The sequence below is a fragment of the Coregonus clupeaformis genome, chromosome 23, assembly GCF_020615455.1.
Source record: "Coregonus clupeaformis isolate EN_2021a chromosome 23, ASM2061545v1, whole genome shotgun sequence".
Taxonomy (NCBI): domain Eukaryota; kingdom Metazoa; phylum Chordata; class Actinopteri; order Salmoniformes; family Salmonidae; genus Coregonus; species Coregonus clupeaformis.
In genome coordinates, this window is record NC_059214.1 from 51,849,703 (window position 1) to 51,874,702 (window position 25,000).

At 49.7% G+C, this 25,000-nt stretch overlaps 1 protein-coding gene across 2 annotated transcripts in view; it reads left to right on the forward strand.

Moving 5' to 3' along the window:
- LOC121536418 (neuropilin-2) overlaps positions 1-25,000 on the forward strand; it is a 282,808-nt gene that overhangs the window by 234,592 nt on the left and 23,216 nt on the right. For both annotated transcript variants that reach the window (XM_041843674.1, XM_041843673.2), the window contains exon 16: positions 8,184-8,216. In XM_041843674.1, the coding sequence (XP_041699608.1) occupies positions 8,184-8,216 (33 nt within the window). The remainder of the gene's footprint in view (positions 1-8,183; positions 8,217-25,000) is intronic.

Genomic DNA, 25,000 nt, shown 5'->3' on the forward strand with positions numbered 1-25,000 from the left:
CGCATAGCACGCTGCACCTTGGTCCAATCCTGTATTCAACGTACGTGACAAATCTGTGTATTGACAATTTTGACCACACACTTATTGTTTGTGTACATTCATTTTATAATATTGTATATTTATGATATATTTATAATATCGTAGGTGTTCCCCCAACACCGCTTTCCATCAAATTGGAAAAAGAATTGGTAGCTCTTCATGTTGTTGTTTGTTCATTCTTTTCCAATTTTCCCAGAAGTGACATTCTGTTTCTTATGTTTTCTCAGTGTATTTCTGTATTGTTTCAGTGTTTCACCATAGTGAAGTGTCAAGGGGCGACGTGTATGCGGTGAGTGAAGTCAAGCGCAGGACACAGAGATACTAGCAGACGTACTTTACTGAATGTAGTAAAGAACATTCAAAACAAAACCTCCTAACAGGGAGGAAAACAAATACACGTATACGACAAAAACAGCAATGCCGATACAGCCTAGACACAAAACAATAACACACAATACCAAACGTGAGACATGGGTAAATATAGGGACTACAATCAAACATAATAGTGAACAGGTGTAACCACTCAAGACAGAACAAGACAAACACAGAAACATCGATCGGCAGTAGCTAGTACTCCGGGGACGACGAACGCCGAAGCCTGCCCGAGCAAGGAGGTGACATGAAGGCTCAGGTCTTCTGGTTATCTGTGTTTTAGGTTTCATAGGTTAAAAAAATTATTCGTTTTTTCTTCTTCACTTTTTGCACTCATCAAACCATTTTTCATTGCTGTTAATTTTCTTAGGTTTTCTGCTTGATTTTTTAAAACTTGATATGTTAGCTGATATGTCAAATATACTGTTCAGGCTTTTCTACTGTTAAGTTTGCACCTTCAGTATTGCAGGGAAACATTTTGTCCAGGAAGTTGTCTAGGAGGGATTGGATTTGTTTTTGACCAATTGGTACGTTTATATACTATATTCCATCTATAGCGTTGTTTAATAACATGAAGTTTGTTTTGATGCTTTGATGCCTCGTGGTTGAGTGGCTTGTTCTGTTCAAGTAGGCTGTGATTTTGCTGTGGTCTGATAAGGGTGTCAGTGGGCTGACTGAACGCTCTGAGAGACTCTGGGTTGAGGTCTATGATTACAGTACTGCTGCCAATCGATGAGTTACAGTGAGGGAAAAAAGTATTTGATCCCCTGCTGATTTTGTACGTTTGCCCACTGACAAAGACATGATCAGTCTATACTTTTAATGGTAGGTTTATTTCAACAGTGAGAGACAGAATAACAACAAAAAAATCCAGAAAATAAATGGATTTGCATTTTAATGAGGGAAATAAGTATTTGACCCCTCTGCAAAACATGACTTAGTACTTGGTGGCAAAACCCTTGTTGGCAATCACAGAGGTCAGATGTTTCTTGTAGTTGGCCACCAGGTTTGCACACATCTCAGGAGGGATTTTGTCCCACTCCTCTTTGCAGATCTTCTCCAAGTCATTAAGGTTTCGAGGTTGACGTTTGGCAACTCGAACCGTCAGCTCCCTCCACAGATTTTCTATGGGATTAAGGTCTGGAGACTGGCTAGGCCACTCCAGGACCTTAATGTGCTTCTTCTTGAGCCACTCCTTTGTTGCCTTGGCCGTGTGTTTTGGGTCATTGTCATGCTGGAATACCCATCCACGACCCATTTTCAATGCCCTGGCTGAGGGAAGGAGGTTCTCACCCAAGATTTGACGGTGCATGGCCCCGTCCATCGTCCCTTTGATGCGGAGAAGTTGTCCTGTCCCCTTAGCAGAAAAACACCCCCAAAGCATAATGTTTCCACCTCCATGTTTGATGGTGGGGATGGTGTTCTTGGGGTCATAGGCAGCATTCCTCCTCCTCCAAACACGGCGAGTTGAGTTGATGCCAAAGAGCTCCATTTTGGTCTCATCTGACACAACACTTTCACCCAGTTCTCCTCTGAATCATTCAGATGTTCATTGGCATACTTCAGACGGGCATGTATATGTGCTTTCTTGAGCAGGGGGACCTTGCGGGCGCTGCAGGATTTCAGTCCTTCACGGCGTAGTGTGTTACCAATTGTTTTCTTGGTGACTATGGTCCCAGCTGCCATGAGATCATTAACAAGATCCTCCCGTGTAGTTCTGGGCTGATTCCTCACTGTTCTCATGATCATTGCAACTCCACGAGGTGAGATCTTGCATGGAGCCCCAGGCAGAGGGAGATTGACAGTTATTTTGTGTTTCTTCCATTTGCGAATAATCTCACCAACTGTTGTCACCTTCTCACCAAGCTGCTTGGCGATGGTCTTGTAGCCCATTCCAGCCTTGTGTAGGTCTACAATCTTGTCCCTGACATCCTTGGAGAGCTCTTTGGTCTTGGCCATGGTGGAGAGTTTGGAATCTGATTGATTGATTGCTTCTGTGGACAGGTGTCTTTTATACAGGTAACAAACTGGAATTAGGAGCACTCCCTTTAAGAGTGTGCTCCTAATCTCAGCTCGTTACCTGTATAAAAGACACCTGGGAGCCAGAAATCTTTCTGATTGAGAGGGGGTCAAATACTTATTTCCCTCATTAAAATGCAAATTAATTTATAAAATGTTTGACATGCGTTTTTCTGGATTTTTTTGTTGTTATTCTGTCTCTCACTGTTCAAATAAACCCACCATTAAAATGATAGACTGATCATTTATTTGTCAGTGGGCAAACGTTAAAAATCAGCAGGGGATCAAATACTTTTTTCCCTCACTGTATAGGTGTACCTACCCAAGAAGTCTCCACGAAGCCTACCATTGACTATGTACAGACCCAGTGTGCGACAGAGCTGCAGGAGTTGTGACCCGTTTTTTTTGGTTATGTTGTCGTAATTGTGTCTAAGGGGGCATATGGGGGAGGGAATGCTGTCACCTCCAGGTAGGTGTTTGTCCCCCTGTGTGCTGAGGGTGTCCGGTTCTTGTCCAGTTCTGGCATTTAGGTCGCAACAGACTAGTACATGTCCCTGGGCCTGGAAATGGTTGATCTCCCCTCTAGGATGGAGAAGCTGTCTTCATTAAAGTATGAGGATTCTATTGGGAGGGATATACTGTAGGGAGCACACAGGAGGACATTTCTCTGTTGAGATCATTTCCTTATTTATTTCTAACCAAGTGTAAAATGCTCCTGTTTTGATTAATTTAATAGATTGGGTTATGTCTGATCTATAACAAATTAGCATACCCCCTGAATCTCTTCCCTGTTTCACACCTGGTAATTTGGTGGAAGGGACTACCAGCTCTCTGTAACCTAGAGGGCAACCAGTGGGTCCGTCTCCTCTATACCATGTTTCTTGTAGGATGACAATGTCTGTATTTCTGGTTTTCTTTGATGAAGTCCGGGTTCCTGCTCTTTAGGCCAAAGGCAGATGACCTCAGGCCTTGGATATTCCAGCATGAGATAGTGAAAGCTTTGTGTTCCATAGTTTCTAGTGTTGTTTTCGTGTGGTTTAGGCCCGGACCATTACAGTAGCTGTGAGCAGAGCATGTTGAGCATCTGATACTCCCCTGTAGCCCAGTTGGTAGAGCATGGCGCTTGCAACGCCAGGGTTGTGGGTTCGATTCCCACGGGGGGGCCAGTATGAAAATGTATGAACTCACTAACTGTAAGTAGCTCTGGATAAGAGCGTCTGCTAAATGACTAAAATGTAAATTTTACATATTGTACCTCTTAGGTCACAGGATGGGGCTTGGGCGGGTGTATTAGTGGGGGTTGGGCCTGTTGCTCTGCTCACGGCATATCTGCGGCTGTTGAGGTCTTTGCTGCAGGGGCGGGGGACATGGGTGGCAGAAGGGGCATAGGTCTGATCTGAGGGGGCCTATATAGGGTGTGGCTAGGGTTTGTTTGGGGATGGGGTTGACTGTTTGGGGTGGGGATGTGGCTGGTGATGCTGTGGTCTGGGTGTAGGTCCTCTTGGTGTGGGTTCTCTCGGTGCAGGTCCTCTGGGAGGGTGTCTCGCTGGTCTGGGCGGGTGTCTCGCTGGTCTGGGACGGTGTCTCGCAGGTCTGGGAAGGGGTCTCGTTGGTCTGGGCGGGTGTCTCGCTGGTCTGGTATGGTGTCTCACAGGTGTGGGAGGGTGTCTCGCTGGTCTGGAAGGGTGTCTCGCTGGTCTGGGAGGGTGTCTCGCTGGTCTGGGAGGGTGTCTCGCTGGTCTGGGAGGGTGTCTCGCTGGTCTGGGAGGGTGTCTCGCTGGTCTGTTGCTTTTGTGTGAGGTGCTAGGGCTCTCTCTCTCTCTCTCTCTCTCTCATTCTCTCTCTCTCTCTCTCTCTCTCCCTCTCTCTCTTTCTCTGTCTCTCTCTCTCTCTCTCTCTCTCTCTCTCCCTCTCTATCCCTCTCTCTCTGTCTGTCTGTCTCTCTCTCTCTCTCTCTCTCTCTCTCTCTCTCTCTCTCTCTCTCTCTCTCTCTGTCTTCTCTCTCTCTCTCTCTCTCTGTCTCTCTCTCTCTCCTTCTCTCTCTCTCTCTCTCTCTCTCTCTCTCTCTCTCTCTCTCTCTCTCTCTCTCTCTGTCTCTCTCTCTCTCTCTCTCTCTCTCTCTCTCTCTCTCTCTCTCTCTCTCTCTCTCTCTGTTTCTCTCTCTCTCGCTGTCTCTCTCTCTCTCTGTCTCTCTCTCTCTCTCTCTCTCTTTCTCTCTCTCTCTCTGTTCTCTCTCTCTCTCTCTCTCTCTCTCTCTCTCTCTCTCTCTCTCTCACGCTCTCTGTCAAGTTCACACCAGAGAAAAAGGAGAAGGACAAATCTAATAGAAAGTAGGCCACACAACGCCCCTGGGCTGGGATTCTAATTTCATTACATCCTTCTCTCTCTCCTACTTCTCTCCACCCTCTTCTCCTTCTCTCCTCCTCCTCTCCTCCCTCTCCTCTCCTTCTCTTCTCTCTCTCCTCCTTCTCTCCTCCCTCTCCACCATCTCTCCTCCTTCTCTTCTCTCTCTCCTCCTCCTCCTCCTCTCCTCTCTCCCCTCCCTCTCCTCCTTCTCTCCTCCTTCACTTCTCTCTCTCCTCCCTCTCCTCCCTCTCTCCTCCTTCTCTTCTCTCTCCTCCCTCTCCTCCTTCTCTCCTCCTCTTCTCTCTCTCCTCCTCTCCTCCCTCTCCTCCCTCTCTCCTCCTCCTCTTCTCTCTCCTCCCTCTCCACCATCTCTCCTCCTTCTCTTCTCTCTCTCCTCCTCTCCTCCTCCTCTCCTCTCTCTCCTCCCTCTCCTCCTTCACTTCTCTCTCTCCTCCCTCTCCTCCCTCTCCTCCTTCTCTCCTCCTTCTCTTCTCTCTCTCCTCCTCTCCTCCCTCTCCTCCCTCTCTCCTCCCCCTCTTCTCTCTCCTCCCTCTCCTCCCTCTCCACCATCTCTCCTCCTTCTCTTCTCTCTCTCCTCCTCTCCTCCTCCTCTCCTCTTTCTCCTCCCTCTCCTCCTTCACTTCTCTCTCTCCTCCCTCTCCTCCCTCTCTCCTCCTTCTCTTCTCTCTCCTCCCTCTCTCCTCCTTCTCTCCTCCATCTGGTAAACAGAGAGGAGACTGCTGTCAGAAGGAATTACTAGACAGACTCACTCCCTGCCAGACGCAGTACCGGAGTGTTAATTATTCACACGCACACGGACACACACACACAATACACACACACAACATCATGCAACCCAGTCATTCAGTCAGTGAGTCAGCCTGCCAAGAGAACCCCCCTGTCTCTGTTTCTGCTGCTCTGCTGGTTAATTGTCTCAACATTCCACCCATTCCTTCAACAGTTCCAACCGTTCTAAATAAGCCTTCTATGTTCCCTCAGCCCCCCTCATCTCCCCTCCTCCCTCCTTGTCCTTCTCCCCACCCCCCTCAGTAGCCGATAAACAGCTGTAAATCACAGCTCTCCTCTCTCTCTCTCAGCTCCTCAACGTCTCACAGCCAAAACTCCTGGGGCAGTCACCTTCCTCTCTCCTCTCAACCTCACCTTCCTCTCTCCTCTCAGTCTCACCTTCCTCTCTCCTCTCAGTCTCACCTTCCTCTCTTCTCTCTCCTCTCAGTCTCACCTTCCTCTCTCCTCTCAGTCTCACCTTCCTCTCTCCTCTCAGTCTCACCTTCCTCTCTCCTCTCAGTCTCACCTTCCTCTCTCCTCTCAGTCTCACCTTCCTCTCTCCTCTCAGTCTCACCTTCCTCTCTCCTCTCAGTCTCACCTTCCTCTCTCCTCTCTCCTCTCAGTCTCACCTTCCTCTCTCCTCTCTCCTCTCAGTCTCACCTTCCTCTCTCCTCTCAGTCCCACCTTCCTCTCTCCTCTCAGTCCCACCTTCCTCTCTCCTCTCAGTCTCACCTTCCTCTTTCCTCTCAGTCCCACCTTCCCCTTTCCTCTCAGTCTCACCTTCCTCTCTCCTCTCAGTCCCACCTTCCTCTCTCCTCTCAGTCTCACAGCCAAACTACTCGGGCAGTCACCTTCCTCTCTCCTCTCAGCCTCACCTTCCTCTCTCCTCTCAGCCTCACCTTCCTCTCTCCTCTCAGTCTCACCTTCCTCTCTCCTCTCAGTCTCACCTTCCTCTCTCCTCTCAGTCTCACCTTCCTCTCTCCTCTCATTCCCACCTTCCTCTCTCCTCTCTCCTCTCAGTCTCACCTTCCTCTTTCCTCTCAGTCTCACCTTCCTCTCTCCTCTCAGTCCCACCTTCCTCTCTCCTCTCAGTCCCACCTTCCTCTCTCCTCTCTCCTCTCAGTCTCACCTTCCTCTTTCCTCTCAGTCCCATCTTCCTCTCTCCTCTCAGTCTCACCTTCCTCTTTCCTCTCAGTCCCACCTTCCTCTCTCCTCTCTCCTCTCTCCTCTCAGCCTCACCTTCCTCTCTCCTCTCAGTCTCACCTTCCTCTCTCCTCTCAGTCTCACCTTCCTCTCTCCTCTCAGTCTCACCTTCCTCTCTCCTCTCATTCCCACCTTCCTCTCTCCTCTCTCCTCTCAGTCCCACCTTCCTCTTTCCTCTCAGTCTCACCTTCCTCTCTCCTCTCAGTCCCACCTTCCTCTCTCCTCTCAGTCCCACCTTCCTCTCTCCTCTCTCCTCTCAGTCTCACCTTCCTCTTTCCTCTCAGTCCCATCTTCCTCTCTCCTCTCAGTCTCACCTTCCTCTTTCCTCTCAGTCTCACCTTCCTCTCTCCTCTCAGTCTCACCTTCCTCTCTCCTCTCTCCTCTCAGTCTCACCTTCCTCTTTCCTCTCAGTCTCACCTTCCTCTCTCTTCTCAGTCTCACCTTCCTCTCTCCTCTCAGTCCCACCTTCCTCTCTCCTCTCAGTCTCACCTTCCTCTCTCCTCTCTCCTCTCAGTCTCACCTTCCTCTCTCCTCTCAGTCTAACCTTCCTCTCTCCTCTCAGTCTCACCTTCCTCTCTCCTCTCAGTCTCACCTTCCTCTCTCCTCTCAGTCTCACCTTCCTCTCTCCTCTCAGTCTCACCTTCCTCTCTCCTCTCAGTCTCACCTTCCTCTTTCCTCTCAGTCCCACCTTCCTCTCTCCTCTCAGCCTCACCTTCCTCTCTCCTCTCAGTCCCACCTTCCTCTTTCCTCTCAGTCTCACCTTCCTCTCTCCTCTCAGCCTCACCTTCCTCTCTCCTCTCTCCTCTCACTCCCACCTTCCTCTCTCCTCTCAGTCTCACCTTCCTCTCTCCTCTCTCCTCTCAGTCCCACCTTCCTCTCTCCTCTCAGTCTCACCTTTCTCTTTCCTCTCAGTCTCACCTTCCTCTTTCCTCTCAGTCCCACCTTCCTCTCTCCTCTCAGCCTCACCTTCCTCTCTCCTCTCAGTCCCACCTTCCTCTCTCCTCTCAGTCCCACCTTCCTCTCTCCTCTCAGTCCCACCTTCCTCTCTCCTCTCAGTCTCACAGCCAAACTACTCGGGCAGTCACCTCCCCTTTTAATGAGTCTGGGGGCCATTAGTTCAACCCTTATAACACTCACTAAAACATGGCTGACACACTGAGGAAGAATGCCTGTCCATCCTCTCCTCACCTGATTCCCACTGGGGCCAGTAATTGCCAACCAGAGAAAGGAATGCATTCATAAATTGGGGTCCATTTTGGGTTGATTTTGTTGTTCAGATCTGTCCCATGTAATGTATAGTATGGGATGTTGATGAGAATCATTCTTTGCATGCATACTATAATCTGTCCATTTTCTTTCTTTAATTGCTAGATTAATTAATAATGAATTAAATGTATTCCTTCTTTTCTCTCTCCCAGAACCCTTTGCTGCATTCCCTCCAGACATGATTGGTGAGTTGGCCTCGTCTTTGACAACTTCCTGTTTCCTGTGCGAACGTTTGTCTACTTCCTGTCTGAATGTTTTGTTGCTCCCTGCTTGTTTCTCCGCCCAGCTTGCTAGACTCTGGTCCATAGACATTTAACTTATTATATTACCTGATTTCTTTACGTGCTTCTATTTGGTGCCAAACTACACTTAGTGTACAAAACATTAGGAACACCTTCCAAATATTGAGTTGCACCTGCTTTTGCCCTCAGAATAGCCTCAATTCGTTGGGGGATGGACTACGATGTGTCAAAAGCGTTCCACAGGGCCTATGTTAACTCCAATGCTTCCCACAGTTGTGTCAAGTTGGCTGGATGTCCTTTGGGTGGTGGACCATTCTTGACACATGGGAAACTGTTGACCTTGTAAAACCCAGCAGCGGTGCAGTTCTTGACACAAACCAGTGAGCCTGGCACCTACTACCATACCCCATTCAAAGGCACTTAAATATTTTGTCTTGCCCATTCACCCTCTGAATAGCACACATACAAAATCCATGTCTCAATTTACTCAAGGCTTAAAAATCCTTCTTTATGTGGTGAGTGACTTTGAAGGAGTCAGGCGCAGGAGGGTAAATCAAAGGTTTATTCCGAAAACACAGCGGTACGCAGCAATGCGTCAAACACTCCAGTGCGGAATTACGGCGCACTGGAAAACAACAAGACACACGGGTGAAATATCCTGACGATACAAAATACACAGAGCTCCACCGAGCTAAACTAACCTCCACAATAAACAATCACACACAAAGACAAGGGGGCAGAGGGAACACTTATACAGGTACTGATGAGGGGATATGAACCAGGAGAGGAGGCAGCTTCGGAGGAAGTTTCGACAGTACCCCCCCTTGACGCGCAGCTCCAGCAGTGCGCCGACACCGGCCTCGGGGATGGCCAGGAGGACACGGAGCAGGGCGAGTCGGATGGCGACGGTGGAAATCCCGCAACAGAGGTCAGGCTGACCGAGACCTCCAGACGTTCCATGAACGCCTTCCATACCCTGGATGTAAACTGGGGACCCCGGTCAGACACTATGTCCTCTGGCACCCCGTAGTGCCAGAAGACATGAGTAAAACAGGGCCTCCAGAGTCTGCAGGGCTGTGGGTAGACCGGGTAGAGGAAGGAGGCAGCAGGCTTTTGAAAAGCGGTCCACAACGACCAGGATGGTGGTGTTACCCTGAGAGAAGGGAACATCAGTGAGAAAGTCAATACACAGGTGGGACCATGGGCGTTGTGGAACTGGTAAGGGCTGTAACTTACCCGCTGGGAGGTGCCTAGGTGTCTTACTCTGGGCACACACCAAGCAGGAGGAGACATACACCCTCACGTCCTTAGCCAAGGTAGGCCACCAGTACTTTCCGGTCAGGCAGCGCACTGTACGGCCGATACCTCGGTGACCAGAGGAGGGGGACGTGTGTGCCCAATAGATCAGCTGGACACTGAGGTGGAGATGGCTCTGTGCGTAACGCCCGCTCTATGTCTGCGTCCACCGCCCACACTACCGACGCCGCAAAACAGGAGGCCAGGAGTATGGGGGTGTGGTCTATGGGCCTCTCCTCTGTGTCGTGCAGCCTTGACAGTGCGTCTGCCTTCACGTTCTTCGTACCCGGTATGTAGGACAGTGTAAAATCAAACCGGGTGAAGAAAAGGGCCCACCTGGCCTGGCGAGGGTTCAGCCTCCTTGCTGCCCGGATGTACTCCAGGTTACGGTGGTCAGTCCAGACTAGGAAAGGGTGTTTCGTCCCCTCGAGCCAGTGCCTCCACTCGGTCAGGGCTCTGACAACAGCCAACAGTTCCCGATCACCAACGTCGTAGTTCTGCTCCGCCGGGCTGAGCTTCTTGGAGAGAAGGCACAGGGGCGAAGCTTGGGTGGCGTGCCCGAGCGTTGAGATAGGACAGCGCCTATCCCTACCTCGGACGCATCCACCTCCACCACGAATGGTAATGATGGATCGGGATATGCCAGTACCGGGGCTGAGGTGAACAGAACCCTCAGGTTACTGAAGGCCCTGTCAGCCTCAGCAGACCAGCGGAGCCGGGACGGCCCACCCTTCAACAGAGAGGAGATGGGGGCTGCGACCTTGCCAAAGCCCTGGATAAACCTCCGATAGTAGTTGGCAAAGCCAATAAAGCGCTGCACCTCCTTTACCGTGGTTGGAGTCGGCCAATTACACACAGCTGAAATGCGATCTCCCTCCATCGCCACACCTGAGGTGGTAATGCGGTATCCGAGGAAGGAGACGGACTGTTGGGAAAACAGACACTTTTCTGTCTTGGCATTTAGGTCATGTTCCAACAGTCGGCCCAGCACTTTGCGAACCAGGGACACATGCTCGGCGCGCGTAGCGGAATACACCAGAATGTCATCGATGTAGACCACTACACCGCGAACAAGCATGTCCCAAAACACCTCGTTCACAAAGGACTGGAAGACGGATGGAGCATTCATCAACCCGTACGGCATCACCAGGTATTCATAATGCCCCGTGGTTGTGCTGAATGCTGTCTTTTAGACGTATGGGACTTTTAGACGTATGTCTCCATCGACTCCATTTCAGCCTGCAACAGGGGATATACATGACTCCTGGGAGGCACAGCGTCTACCCGGAGGTTTATCGCGCAATCCCCCGCCCGATGAGGTGGTAATTTGGTCGCCTGCGTTTTGGAAAATGCGTGCGCCAAATCGAGGTATTCAGGGGGAATGCGCACGGTGGAGGTAGTGTCTGGACTTTCCACTGTGGTTGCACCAACGGAAACAGCTAGACACCTACCCTGACACTCTCGCGACCACCCCGTGAGAACCCTCTGCGGCCATGAAAAGGTGGGGTTGTGTAGTGCTAACACAACAGGGAAATCGGGAGACTCAATAATAAAAAGCTGCTCTCTATGGGTCTTTTGCATATCCATCGCGACTGGTGCTATAACTTCCCTAACGAATCCTGACCCTTATGGTCGACTGTCAAGTGCTTTGATGGGCAGTGGAATGGATAGGGGAACCAATGGAATACCTAGACTATGAGCTAACAATCCTGTCCATAAAGTTCCCAGCTGCGCCTGAATCGACCAGCGCCTTACACTGGGAAACTACTGTGTAATCAAGGAAGGTGACGTGTATGGTGCAGTACGCAGCAGAGGGCTCTGAACGAGTGTGGGTTTGCGCTACCTGAGGTGACGTGAGAGTGCCCTGCCTGCCGCCTCCAGACCCAGAAGAACCCTGACGACAGCGTGCAGCAGAATGTCCTCTCCTGCCACAAGAGTGACACTGGAGCTGTCGTCTTCCATTCTCCCGGATTACTGCTCCACCCAGCTCCATCAGAACTGAATCCGGGTTGACGGGAGGTGAAACGGGCAGGCCCCCTCCAGGATATCTTCTTGAAGCTAGCAGGTTGTCCAACAGGATGGCCATGTCCACCAGCTGGTCGAAAGTCAACATGGTATCCCGGCATGCTATCTCCCTTCGGACGCCCTCTCACAGGCTGCACCGGAAACGGTCGATGAGGGCCCACTCTTTCCACCCGGACCCAGCCGCTAGAGTACACAACTCCAGGGCAAAGTCCTGCGTGGTCCTCGTCCCCTGCCTCAGTTGGACCAGCCAATCGCCCTCCTCTCTTCCTTTGGGTAGGTGATCGAAGAATGCCCGGAAGAGGCGAGCGAACTCCCCGTAGTTGTCCAACGCGGCTCCTCCTTCACTCCAGACCACGATGGCCCATTCCAGGGCTTTCCCTGAGAGGCAGGAGACGAGGGTGGACACCTTCTCCTGCTCCGATGGAGCCGGGCTGATGGTTGAGAAGTAGAGGTCCAGCTGCAGGAGGAAACACTGGCAGCGGGCAGCTGTCCCGTCATAATCCCTCAGTCGGGATAGATGAATCTCTCTGGGTGCTGGGGTGTGGGTGGCTGGATCTGGTCGCTCAGCTGGTCCCGAAGGGTCGGGTCCTCTCCTCTCCAGTTGTTGCACGACCTGGAGAACCCTATCCATCACTTCTCCCAAGCTGGTAGCATTGTAGAATGCTCCTGGACCCGTGCCATGACTCCAGGCATTGTGACAAGTACTGAGTATATGAAGAGGCAGGAATTAACAAGGTCAAGGTTTACTTAAGCAATGACAAAGAGAAATAACAAAGATAGACACTAAACAATTACACACAACATCATCCAGAACAGTCCAGGGCTAAATAGGAGTGGTGATGAGATGATGAGGTGCAGGTGCGCTGGAGGTGATTAGGGTTTGTTGGGTTTCCATTCCGGTGTTGCCGAGGAGGTGCGCTCAGACCGGTGGCTCAGTAGACTGGAGGAGAGCAACGGGAGGAGACGTGACAGTACCCCCCCGGACTCTCGGATCCAGCCGCTGGACGTCGCCGGCCAGGAAGACGACCCTGAGGACGAGGAGCGGGCCGGTCAGGGCGGCGACGGTGGAAGTCCCGAATTAGGTTGGGGTCCAGAACGTCCCCAGCCGGAACCCAGCTCCTCTCCTCAGGACCATACCCCTCCCAGTCCACCAGGTAATGGAGCCGTCCCCCACGGAACCTGGAGTGCAGCAGGTCCCTCACCGCATACACCGGACTCCCGTCAGGTCCAGGGGCGGAGGAGGCGTACCCAGGAGGACCGCATCCGCCAGAGGACCAGGAACCATCGGCCTGAGGAGAGACACATGAAAAGTGGGTGAGACACGGTAATGAGGGGGAAGGAGCAGCCGGTATCATACCTAATTTATCCGCCGGAGGACCTTAAACGGCTCCACAAACCGGGGGCTCAGTTTCTTGCAGGGCAGGCGGAGAGTGAGGTTCTTTGTGTACAGTCAGACACGATCCCCAGGCTGGAATACAGGGGCCTCACTGCGGTTGCGGTCGGCTTGGTCCTTCTGCCGACGAATGGGGCTCTGGAGATGGACATGGGCGGCGTCCCAGACCTGCCCAGACCTGTGGAACTGCTCGTCGACAGCGGGCGCATTGGTCTGGCTGGATGTCCAAGGGCCGGCTGGTACCCCAGGACGCATTGGAAGGGAGTGAGCCCCGTGGAGGAGTGAACGAGGGAGTTCTGGCATATTCTGCCCAGGGAAGAAGAAGAAACCTTGCCTGCCGGTGAATTGGGGGCCACGGTCCGAGACAATGTCCTCCGGAAGTCCATAATGCCGGAATACCTGTTGGAACAGGACCTCAGCGACCTGGAGAGCAGAAGGAAGACCAGTTAGTGGCAAAAAACGGCATGATTTGGAGAACCGATCAACGACCACCATGACTGTGGTGATGCCGTCAGAACGTGGAAGGTCGGTGACAAAGTCTATGGACAGGTGTGACCAAGGTCGCTGAGGCACTGGGAGAGGAACTAGTTTGCCTGCCGGGGCATTCCCGAGGTGTCTTCGCTTGGGCACATACGGAACAGGAGTTGACGTAGCGGGAGACATCAGAAGCCAAGGTGGGCCACCAGTATTTTTGTGCTAGAGAATGCAGGGTGCGTGTAATACCAGAGTACCTGTGCCGATGCATCCACCTCCAGGATGAAAGGACGAGATGGATCTGGGTGTTTTCGGATGGGCGCTGTGGTGAACCTCTCCTTCAGCCTCTTGAAGGCAGCGTCAACCTCAGGATTCCAGGCCAGCTTCTGAGGCCCACCCTTAAGGAGAGAGGTGAACAGGGCGGCTATGGAGCTGAAGGACATGATGAAACGGCGGTAGAAATTAGCGAAGCCCAGGAAGCTCTGTAGGCCCTTGATGGTGGTGGGAACTGGCCATGACCTGACGGCGTCCATCTTCACTCCTTCCATGAACACCGCCTGAGGACTGATCCGGTATCCCAGGAAGGAGATGGTCTGTTGGTGGAATTCGCATTTCTCCCCCTTCACCAACAGGCTGTGTTCCTGGAGGGAGAGCAGGACAGCTTGGTCAGACGCGGGGCCCTCTCTCTGTTGTAGATGGTGGAGACGCTCACCCCGGTCCTTTCCCTCCGTGGGATGATCAAACACTGCCCTGAACCGAGCGAGGAAGGTGGAGTAGGGAAGCGCCACTGCCTCCTCTCCTTCTCAGACTGCCGTGGCCCAATCCAGCGCCTTCCCTTTAAGTAGTGAAATCATCAGCGCTATCCTGGCTTGGTCAGATGGATATGCCCCAGGCTGACGCCCCAGATAAAGTGAAACCTGTAGCCTGAAGCTGCTACATTTAGTAGTTTTACCGTCAAAGCGCTCTGGTAGGGCGAAGGTTCCCGCAGAAGTGGGTGATAGCACGGGAACAGGTGGATTGGGGGCACTCGCCGCTTCCTGAGGTGGAACCGGAGCACTGGGCAGAATATACAGAGTTTGGAGCACTTCCTGCATGGCGACGTTCAACTGGGCAAGCTGCTGCTGGTGCTGGTCGAGGCACTGGGACACTCCTTCTGCATCCATTTTCGTTTGGTGTGTGATTCTGTGATGAGTACTGAGGGTACGAAGAGGCAGGACACAGACGCAGGAATTAACAAGGTCAAGGTTGACTTAATAATGAGAAAGAGAATAACAATGAGAGAGTAAATGACACGACGATAACAATTACACACAACAATGAACCAACAGTCCACGGCTAAATAGGAGTGGTGATGAGATGAGGAGGTGCAGGAGGTGATTAGGGTGCGTTGGGTTTCCATTCCGGTGTTGCCGAGGTGGTGCGCTCAGACCGGTGGCTCAGCAGACCGGCGAATCAGAGCGCCGGAAGGGAGCAACGGGAGGAGACGTGACAGGCATGTTCTCTTCTCCTGTTGACTCCATGTCCGGGTGGGTGATTCTGTGGTGAGGTGATTTTGAAGGAGTCAGGCGCAGGAGGGTAAATCACAGAATAAAAGGTTTATTCTGAAAACACAGCGGTACGCAGCAATGCGTCAAACACTCCAGTGTGGAACTACGGCTCACTGGAAAACAACAAGACACACGGGTGAAATATCCCGGCGATACAAAATACAAAGAGCTCCACCGAGCTAATCTAACCTCCACAATAAACAATCACACACAAAGACAAGGGGGCAGAGGGAACACTTATACAGGTACTGATGAGGGGATATGAACCAGGTGTGTGTAATAAACAAGACAAAACAAATGGAGTGATGAGATGAGGAGCGGCAGTGGCTAGAAGGCCGGTGACGACGAACGCCGAAGCCCGAACAAGGAGAGGCGGAAGTCGTGACACTTTATCCTGTTAAATCCCCTTCATCTACACTGATTGAAGTGGATTTAACAGGTGACATCAATAAGGGATCATAGCTTTCACCTGGATTCACCTGGTCAGTCTATGTCATGGAAAGAGCAGGTGTTCCTAATGTTTAGTCCACTAAGTGCATATTAATACACTGTACTAGACGACTATTCAGGTCCAAAACAGAATTTCAATCTGGTGTAGGTTTAAGCCCCTAAGGTCGACGTCTGTGCCCCCTAATTAGCATAATAATAATACAAATCCCCATACTAATCTGTCAGTTTAATGAAACAGACAACAAACGCTTCTTCTGGTTTAGATGTGTTGGAATCGTTTGTGTTCCACTGGTATTGGTATTAGGAAGCTACTGTACCAACATGATGAAGCTGCATCCCAGCATTATGATCCCAGCATTATGATCCCAGCATTATGATCCCAGCATTATGATCCCAGCATGTGTCCCTGCATGTATGTCTGAGGTCATGCATCCATTCTGTACCATTCCGTGTTCTCTACATGTAAAAGGTGAACAGAATCATGCAGTAACACCTCACGACGCTGTTACGATTGAGTCATATTTCCATCCTTCAGCACCGCACAGAAGGATGTGTTATTCAATTGTGTTCTTTAAACTCAGAGAGGGTGGTGTCACTGAGTTACACGCACACAATAATACGATTATTTTTGCGAATATTCAGATTAATATAATAGTTTGATTTAAACGTTTACATGCTTTGCAAGAAGAACGATTTCCCTAATAATCCTGTTTATATGGACACATCTGAAATCAGGCAATCAAAATAAATGTTCTACCACAGCAACCATGTTATTTCTGGGAAGCCTATTTGATTCTGAGTTCGGATTTATACAGTTTGTATGTGAAAACTATTTATGAGGTTCATACTTTCACTTTTTTCAAACCACTGGCGCATAAGAGGGATTGAGGTATCTTTGTGTATATACACTACCGGTCCAAAGTTTTGGACTTGGTCTTTTACCAAATAGGGCTATCTTCTGTATACCCCCCCTACCTTGTCACAACACAACTGATTGGCTCAAACGCATTAAGAAGGAAATAAATTCCACAAATTGACTTTTAGAAGACACACCTGTCAATTGAAATACATTCCAGGTGACTACCTCATGAAGCTGGTTGAGAGAATGCCAAGAGTGTGCAAAGCTGTCATCAAGGCAATTTGGCTATTTGAAGAATCTCAAATATAAAATATATTTTGATTTGTTTAACACATTTTGATTTGTTTACTACATGACTCCTTATGTGTTCTTTCATAGTTTTGATGTCTTCACTATTATTCTACAATATAGAAAATAGTAAAAATAAAGAAAAACCCTGGAATGAGTGGGTGTTCTAAAACCTTTGACCGGTAGTGTATGTCAATGTAAACCCTTCAGAGATCAGTCCCCCATAGTTGTGGACAGAAATGTGATCAGTCAAAGCCATGTAGGCCCTAATCTCTCTCTCCATCTGTTTAATTAAATGAGGAGAATAACAACAGGCCATTCCCGATGCGTCATCACCCCTCACTGCCGTGGCTGAGTCTGAATTCAGCACCATACATGGAGTCACTCTCCTCTCTTTCAGCTGCTTACTCTACGTGAATGAAATGTGGAGTTGATCTCAGTCCAAGCCTTAATCCTCCTAAATGGCACCCATTTCCATACCCTATGGCCCGTGGTCAAAAGTGGAGCACTATATAGGGAATAGGGTGCCATTCTCTGGTCTAAAGTGGAGCACTATATAGGGAATAGGGTGCCATTCTCTGGTCTAAAGTGGAGCACTATATAGGGAATAGGGTGCCATTCTCTGGTCTAAAGTGGAGCACTATATAGGGAATAGGGTGCCATTCTCTGGTCTAAAGTGGAGCACTATATAGGGAATAGGGTGCCATTCTCTGGTCTAAAGTGGAGCACTATATAGGGAATAGGGTGCCATTCTCTGGTCTAAAGTGGAGCACTATATAGGGAATAGGGTGCCATTTCAGACTCAGCCGTAGTATTTTTTTCTCTCTACTGTGCAGCTCAAACAACTGATCCAGAGAAGAGGCAGACAGGTCAGACAGGGCAGACAGGTCAGACAGGGCAGACAGGGCAGACAGTGAGGACAGGGCAGACAGGGCAGACAGTGAGGACAGGGCAGACAGTGAGGACAGGGCAGACAGGGAAGACAGGGCAGACAGGTCAGACAGGTCAGACAGGTCAGACAGGGCAGACAGGTCAGACAGGTCAGACAGGGCAGACAGGGCAGACAGGGCAGACAGTGAGGACAGGTCAGACAGGGCAGACAGTGAGGACAGGGCAGACAGTGAGGACAGGGAAGACAGTGAGGACAGGGCAGACAGGAAAGACAGGGCAGACAGGTCTAGAGTGACTACTAACAGATAGAGCAGGGTAGAGGAGCAGAGTGACTACTAACAGATAGAGCAGGGTAGAGGAGCAGAGTGACTACTAACAGATAGAGCAGGGTAGAGGAGCAGAGTGACTACTAACAGATAGAGCAGGGTAGTGGAGCAGAGTGACTACTAACAGATAGAGCAGGGTAGAGGAGCAGAGTGACTACTAACAGATAGAGCAGGGTAGAGGAGCAGTGTGACTACTAACATATAGAGCAGAGTAGAGGAGCAGAGTGACTACTAACAGATAGAGGAGGGTAGAGGAGCAGAGTGACTACTAACAGATAGAGCAGGGTAGAGGAGCAGAGTGACTACTAACAGATAGAGCAGGGTAGAGGAGCAGAGTGACTACTAACAGATAGAGCAGGGTAGAGGAGCAGAGTAACTACTAACAGATAGAGGAGGGTAGAGGAGCAGAGTGACTACTAACAGATAGAGCAGGGTAGAGGAGCAGAGTGACTACTAACAGATAGAGCAGGGTAGAGGAGCAGCGTGACTATTAACAGATAGAGCAGGGTAGAGGAGCAGAGTGACTACTAACAGATAGAGGAGGGTAGAGGAGCAGAGTGACTACTAACAGATAGAGCAGGGTAGAGGCGCAGAGTGACTACTAACAGATAGAGCAGGGTAGAGGAGCAGAGTGACTACTAACAGATAGAGCAGGGTAGAGGAGCAGAGTGACTACTAACATATAGAGCAGAGTAGAGGAGCAGAGTGACTAACAGATAGAGCAGGGTAGAGGAGCAGAGTGACTACTAACAGATAGAGCAGGGTAGAGGAGCAGAGTGACTACTAACAGATAGAGCAGGATAGAGGAGCAGAGTGACTACTAACAGATAGAGCAGGGTAGTGGAGCAGAGTGACTACTAACAGATAGAGTAGGGTAGAGGAGCAGTGTGACTACTAACATATAGAGCAGAGTAGAGGAGCAGAGTGACTACTAATATATAGAGCAGGGTAGAGGAGCAGAGTGACTACTAACAGATAGAGTAGGGTAGAGGAGCAGTTTGACTACTGACATATAGAGCAGAGTAGAGGAGCAGAGTGACTACTAACAGATAGAGCAGGGTAGAGGAGCAGAGTGACTACTAACAGATAGAGCAGGGTAGAGGAGCAGAGTGACTACTAACAGATAGAGCAGGGTAGAGGAGCAGAGTGACTACTAACAGATAGAGCAGGGAAGAGGAGCAGCGTGACTACTAACAGATAGAGCAGAGTAGAGGAGCAGTGTGACTACTAACATATAGAGCAGGGTAGAGGAGCAGAGTGACTATTAACAGATAGAGCAGGGTAGAGGAGCAGAGTGACTACTAACAGATAGAGCAGGGTAGAGGAGCAGAGTGACTACTAACAGATAGAGCAGAGTAGAGGAGCAGAGTGACTAACAGATAGAGCAGGGTAGAGGAGCAGAGTGACTACTAACAGATAGAGCAGGGTAGAGGAGCAGAGTGACTACTAACAGATAGAGCAGGAGAGAGGAGCAGAGTGACTACTAACAGATAGAGCAGGGTAGTGGAGCAGAGTGACTACTAACAGATAGAGTAGGGTAGAGGAGCAGTGTGACTACTAACATATAGAGCAGAGTAGAGGAGCAGAGTGACTACTAACAGATAGAGCAGGGTAGAGGAGCAGAGTGACTACTAACAGATAGAGCAGGGTAGAGGAGCAGTGTGACTACTAACATATAGAGCAGAGTAGAGGAGCAGAGTGACTACTAACAGATAGAGCAGGGTAGAGGAGCAGAGTGACTACTAACAGATAGAGCAGGGTAGAGGAGCAGAGTGACTATTAACAGATAGAGCAGGGTAGAGGAGCAGAGTGACTACTAACAGATAGAGCAGGGAAGAGGAGCAGCGTGACTACTAACAGATAGAGCAGGGTAGAGGAGCAGAGTGACTACTAACATATAGAGCAGAGTAGAGGAGCAGAGTGACTACTAACAGATAGAGCAGGGTAGAGGAGCAGAGTGACTACTAACAGATAGAGTAGGGTAGAGGAGCAGAGTGACTACTAACAGATAGAGCAGGGTAGAGGAGCAGAGTGACTACTAACATATAGAGCAGAGTAGAGGAGCAGAGTGACTACTAACAGATAGAGCAGGGTAGAGGAGCAGAGTGACTACTAACATATAGAGCAGGGTAGAGGAGCAGAGTGACTATTAACAGATAGAGCAGGGTAGAGGAGCAGAGTGACTACTAACAGATAGAGCAGGGTAGAGGAGCAGAGTGACTACTAACAGATAGAGCAGGGTAGAGGAGCAGAGTGACTACTAACAGATAGAGCAGGGTAGAGGAGCAGAGTGACTACTAACATATAGAGCAGAGTAGAGGAGCAGAGTGACTACTAACAGATAGAGCAGGGTAGAGGAGCAGAGTGACTACTAACAGATAGAGTAGGGTAGAGGAGCAGAGTGACTACTAACAGATAGAGCAGGGTAGAGGAGCAGAGTGACTACTAACATATAGAGCAGAGTAGAGGAGCAGAGTGACTACTAACAGATAGAGCAGGGTAGAGGAGCAGAGTGACTACTAACATATAGAGCAGGGTAGAGGAGCAGAGTGACTATTAACAGATAGAGCAGGGTAGAGGAGCAGAGTGACTACTAACAGATAGAGCAGGGTAGAGGAGCAGAGTGACTACTAACAGATAGAGCAGGGTAGAGGAGCAGAGTGACTACTAACATATAGAGCAGAGTAGAGGAGCAGAGTGACTACTAACAGATAGAGCAGGGTAGAGGAGCAGAGTGACTACTAACAGATAGAGCAGGGTAGAGGAGCAGAGTGACTACTAAAAGATAGAGCAGGGTAGATGAGCAGAGTGACTACTAACAGATAGAGCAGGGTAGAGGAGCAGAGTGACTACTAACATATAGAGCAGGATAGAGGAGCAGAGTGACTGCTAACAGATAGAGCAGGGTAGAGGAGCAGAGTGACTACTAACAGATAGAGCAGGGTAGAGGAGCAGAGTGACTACTAACAGATAGAGCAGGGTAGAGGAGCAGAGTGACTACTAACATATAGAGCAGAGTAGAGGAGCAGAGTGACTAACAGATAGAGCAGGGTAGAGGAGCAGAGTGACTACTAACAGATAGAGCAGGGTAGAGGAGCAGAGTGACTACTAACAGATAGAGGAGCAGTGTGACTACTAACAGATAGAGCAGGGTAGAGGAGCAGAGTGACTACTAACAGATAGAGCAGGGTAGAGGAGCAGAGTGACTACTAACAGATATAGCAGGGTAGAGGAGCAGAGTGGCTACTAACAGATAGAGCAGGGTAGAGGAGCAGAGTGACTACTAACATATAGAGCAGAGTAGAGGAGCAGATTGACTATTAACAGATAGAGAAGGGTAGAGGAGCAGAGTGACTACTAACAGATAGAGCAGGGTAGAGGAGCAGAGAGACTACTAACAGATAGAGCAGGGTAGAGGAGCAGAGCGACTACTAACATATAGAGCAGAGTAGAGGAGCAGAGTGACTATTAACAGATAGAGCAGGGTAGAGGAGCAGAGTGACTACTAACAGATAGAGCAGGGTAGAGGAGCAGAGAGACTACTAACAGATAGAGCAGGGTAGAGGAGCAGAGTGACTACTAACAGATAGAGCAGGGTAGAGGAGCAGAGAGACTACCAACAGATAGAGCAGGTAGAGGAGCAGAGTGACTATTAACAGATAGAGCAGGGTAGAGGAGCAGAGTGACTACTAACAGATATAGCAGGGTAGAGGAGCAGAGTGACTATTAACGTATAGAGCAGGGTAGAGGAGCAGAGTGACTTCTAACAGATAGAGCAGGGTAGAGGAGCAGAGTGACTACTAACAGATAGAGCAGGGTAGAGGAGCAGAGAGACTACTAACAGATAGAGCAGGGTAGAGGAGCAGAGTGACTATTAACAGATAGAGCAGGGTAGAGGAGCAGAGTGACTACCAACAGATAGAGCAGGGTAGAGGAGCAGAGTGACTACTAACAGATAGAGCAGGGTAGAGGAGCAGAGAGACTACTAACAGATAGAGCAGGGTAGAGGAGCAGAGTGACTACCAACAGATAGAGCAGGGTAGAGGAGCAGAGTGACTACCAACAGATAGAGCAGGGTAGAGGAGCAGAGTGACTACTAACAGATAGAGCAGGGTAGAGGAGCAGAGTGACTACTAACAGATAGAGCAGGGTAGAGGAGCAGAGTGACTACTAACAGATAGAGCAGGGTAGAGGAGCAGAGTGACTACTAACAGATAGAGCAGGTTTAGGAGCAGAGTGATTATTAACAGATAGAGCAGGGTAGAGGAGCAGAGTGACTACTAACAGATAGAGCAGGGTAGAGGAGCAGAGTGACTACTAACAGATAGAGCAGGGTAGAGGAGCAGAGTGACTACTAACAGATAGAGCAGGGTAGAGGAGCAGCGTGACTACTAACAGATAGAGCAGGGTAGAGGAGCAGAGTGACTACTAACAGATAGAGCAGGGTAGAGGAGCAGAGTGACTACTAACATATAGAGCAGAGTAGAGGAGCAGAGTGACTACTAACAGATAGAGCAGGGTAGAGGAGCAGAGTGACTACTAACAGATAGAGCAGGGTAGAGGAGCAGAGTGACTACTAAAAGATAGAGCAGGGTAGAGGAGCAGAGTGACTACTAACAGATAGAGCAGGGTAGAGGAGCAGAGTGACTACTAACATATAGAGCAGGATAGAGGAGCAGAGTGACTGCTAACAGATAGAGCAGGGTAGAGGAGCAGAGTGACTACTAACAGATAGAGCAGGGTAGAGGAGCAGAGTGACTACTAACAGATAGAGCAGGGTAGAGGAGCAGAGTGACTACTAACATATAGAGCAGAGTAGAGGAGCAGAGTGACTAACAGATAGAGCAGGGTAGAGGAGCAGAGTGACTACTAACAGATAGAGCAGGGTAGAGGAGCAGTGTGACTACTAACAGATAGAGCAGGGTAGAGGAGCAGAGTGACTACTAACAGATAGAGCAGGGTAGAGGAGCAGAGTGACTACTAACAGATATAGCAGGGTAGAGGAGCAGAGTGACTACTAACAGATAGAGCAGGGTAGAGGAGCAGAGTGACTACTAACATATAGAGCAGAGTAGAGGAGCAGAGTGACTATTAACAGATAGAGAAGGGTAGAGGAGCAGAGTGACTACTAACAGATAGAGCAGGGTAGAGGAGCAGAGAGACTACTAACAGATAGAGCAGGGTAGAGGAGCAGAGTGACTACTAACATATAGAGCAGAGTAGAGGAGCAGAGTGACTATTAACAGATAGAGCAGGGTAGAGGAGCAGAGTGACTACTAACAGATAGAGCAGGGTAGAGGAGCAGAGAGACTACTAACAGATAGAGCAGGGTAGAGGAGCAGAGTGACTACTAACAGATAGAGCAGGGTAGAGGAGCAGAGAGACTACCAACAGATAGAGCAGGTAGAGGAGCAGAGTGACTATTAACAGATAGAGCAGGGTAGAGGAGCAGAGTGACTACTAACAGATATAGCAGGGTAGAGGAGCAGAGTGACTATTAACGTATAGAGCAGGGTAGAGGAGCAGAGTGACTTCTAACAGATAGAGCAGGGTAGAGGAGCAGAGTGACTACTAACAGATAGAGCAGGGTAGAGGAGCAGAGAGACTACTAACAGATAGAGCAGGGTAGAGGAGCAGAGTGACTATTAACAGATAGAGCAGGGTAGAGGAGCAGAGTGACTACCAACAGATAGAGCAGGGTAGAGGAGCAGAGTGACTACTAACAGATAGAGCAGGGTAGAGGAGCAGAGAGACTACTAACAGATAGAGCAGGGTAGAGGAGCAGAGTGACTACCAACAGATAGAGCAGGGTAGAGGAGCAGAGTGACTACCAACAGATAGAGCAGGGTAGAGGAGCAGAGAGACTACTAACAGATAGAGCAGGGTAGAGGAGCAGAGTGACTATTAACAGATAGAGCAGGGTAGAGGAGCAGAGTGACTACCAACAGATAGAGCAGGGTAGAGGAGCAGAGTGACTACTAACAGATAGAGCAGGGTAGAGGAGCAGAGAGACTACTAACAGATAGAGCAGGGTAGAGGAGCAGAGTGACTACCAACAGATAGAGCAGGGTAGAGGAGCAGAGTGACTACCAACAGATAGAGCAGGGTAGAGGAGCAGAGTGACTACTAACAGATAGAGCAGGGTAGAGGAGCAGAGTGACTACTAACAGATAGAGCAGGGTAGAGGAGCAGAGTGACTACTAACAGATAGAGCAGGGTAGAGGAGCAGAGAGACTACTAACAGATAGAGCAGGGTAGAGGAGCAGAGTGACTACCAACAGATAGAGCAGGGTAGAGGAGCAGAGTGACTACCAACAGATAGAGCAGGGTAGAGGAGCAGAGTGACTACTAACAGATAGAGCAGGGTAGAGGAGCAGAGTGACTACTAACAGATAGAGCAGGGTAGAGGAGCAGAGTGACTACTAACAGATAGAGCAGGGTAGAGGAGCAGAGTGACTACTAACAGATAGAGCAGGTTTAGGAGCAGAGTGATTATTAACAGATAGAGCAGGGTAGAGGAGCAGAGTGACTACTAACAGATAGAGCAGGGTAGAGGAGCAGAGTGACTACTAACAGATAGAGCAGGGTAGAGGAGCAGAGTGACTACTAACAGATAGAGCAGGGTAGAGGAGCAGCGTGACTACTAACAGATAGAGCAGGGTAGAGGAGCAGAGTGACTACTAACAGATAGAGCAGGGTAGAGGAGCAGAGTGACTACTAACAGATAGAGCAGGGTAGAGGAGCAGAGTGACTACTAACAGATAGAGCAGGTAGAGGAGCAGAGTGACTACTAACAGATAGAGCAGGGTAGAGGAGCAGAGTGACTACTAACAGATAGAGCAGGGTAGAGGAGCAGAGTGACTACTAACAGATAGAGCAGGGTAGAGGAGCAGAGTGACTACTAACAGATAGAGCAGGTAGAGGAGCAGAGTGACTACTAACAGATAGAGCAGGGTAGAGGAGCAGAGTGACTACTAACAGATAGAGCAGGGTAGAGGAGCAGAGTGACTACTAACAGATAGAGCAGGGTAGAGGAGCAGAGTGACTACTAACAGATAGAGCAGGGTAGAGGAGCAGAGTGACTACTAACAGATAGAGCAGGGTAGAGGAGCAGAGTGACTACTAACAGATAGAGCAGGGTAGAGGAGCAGATTGTTGGCAGGATTTTCTCTTTTGGA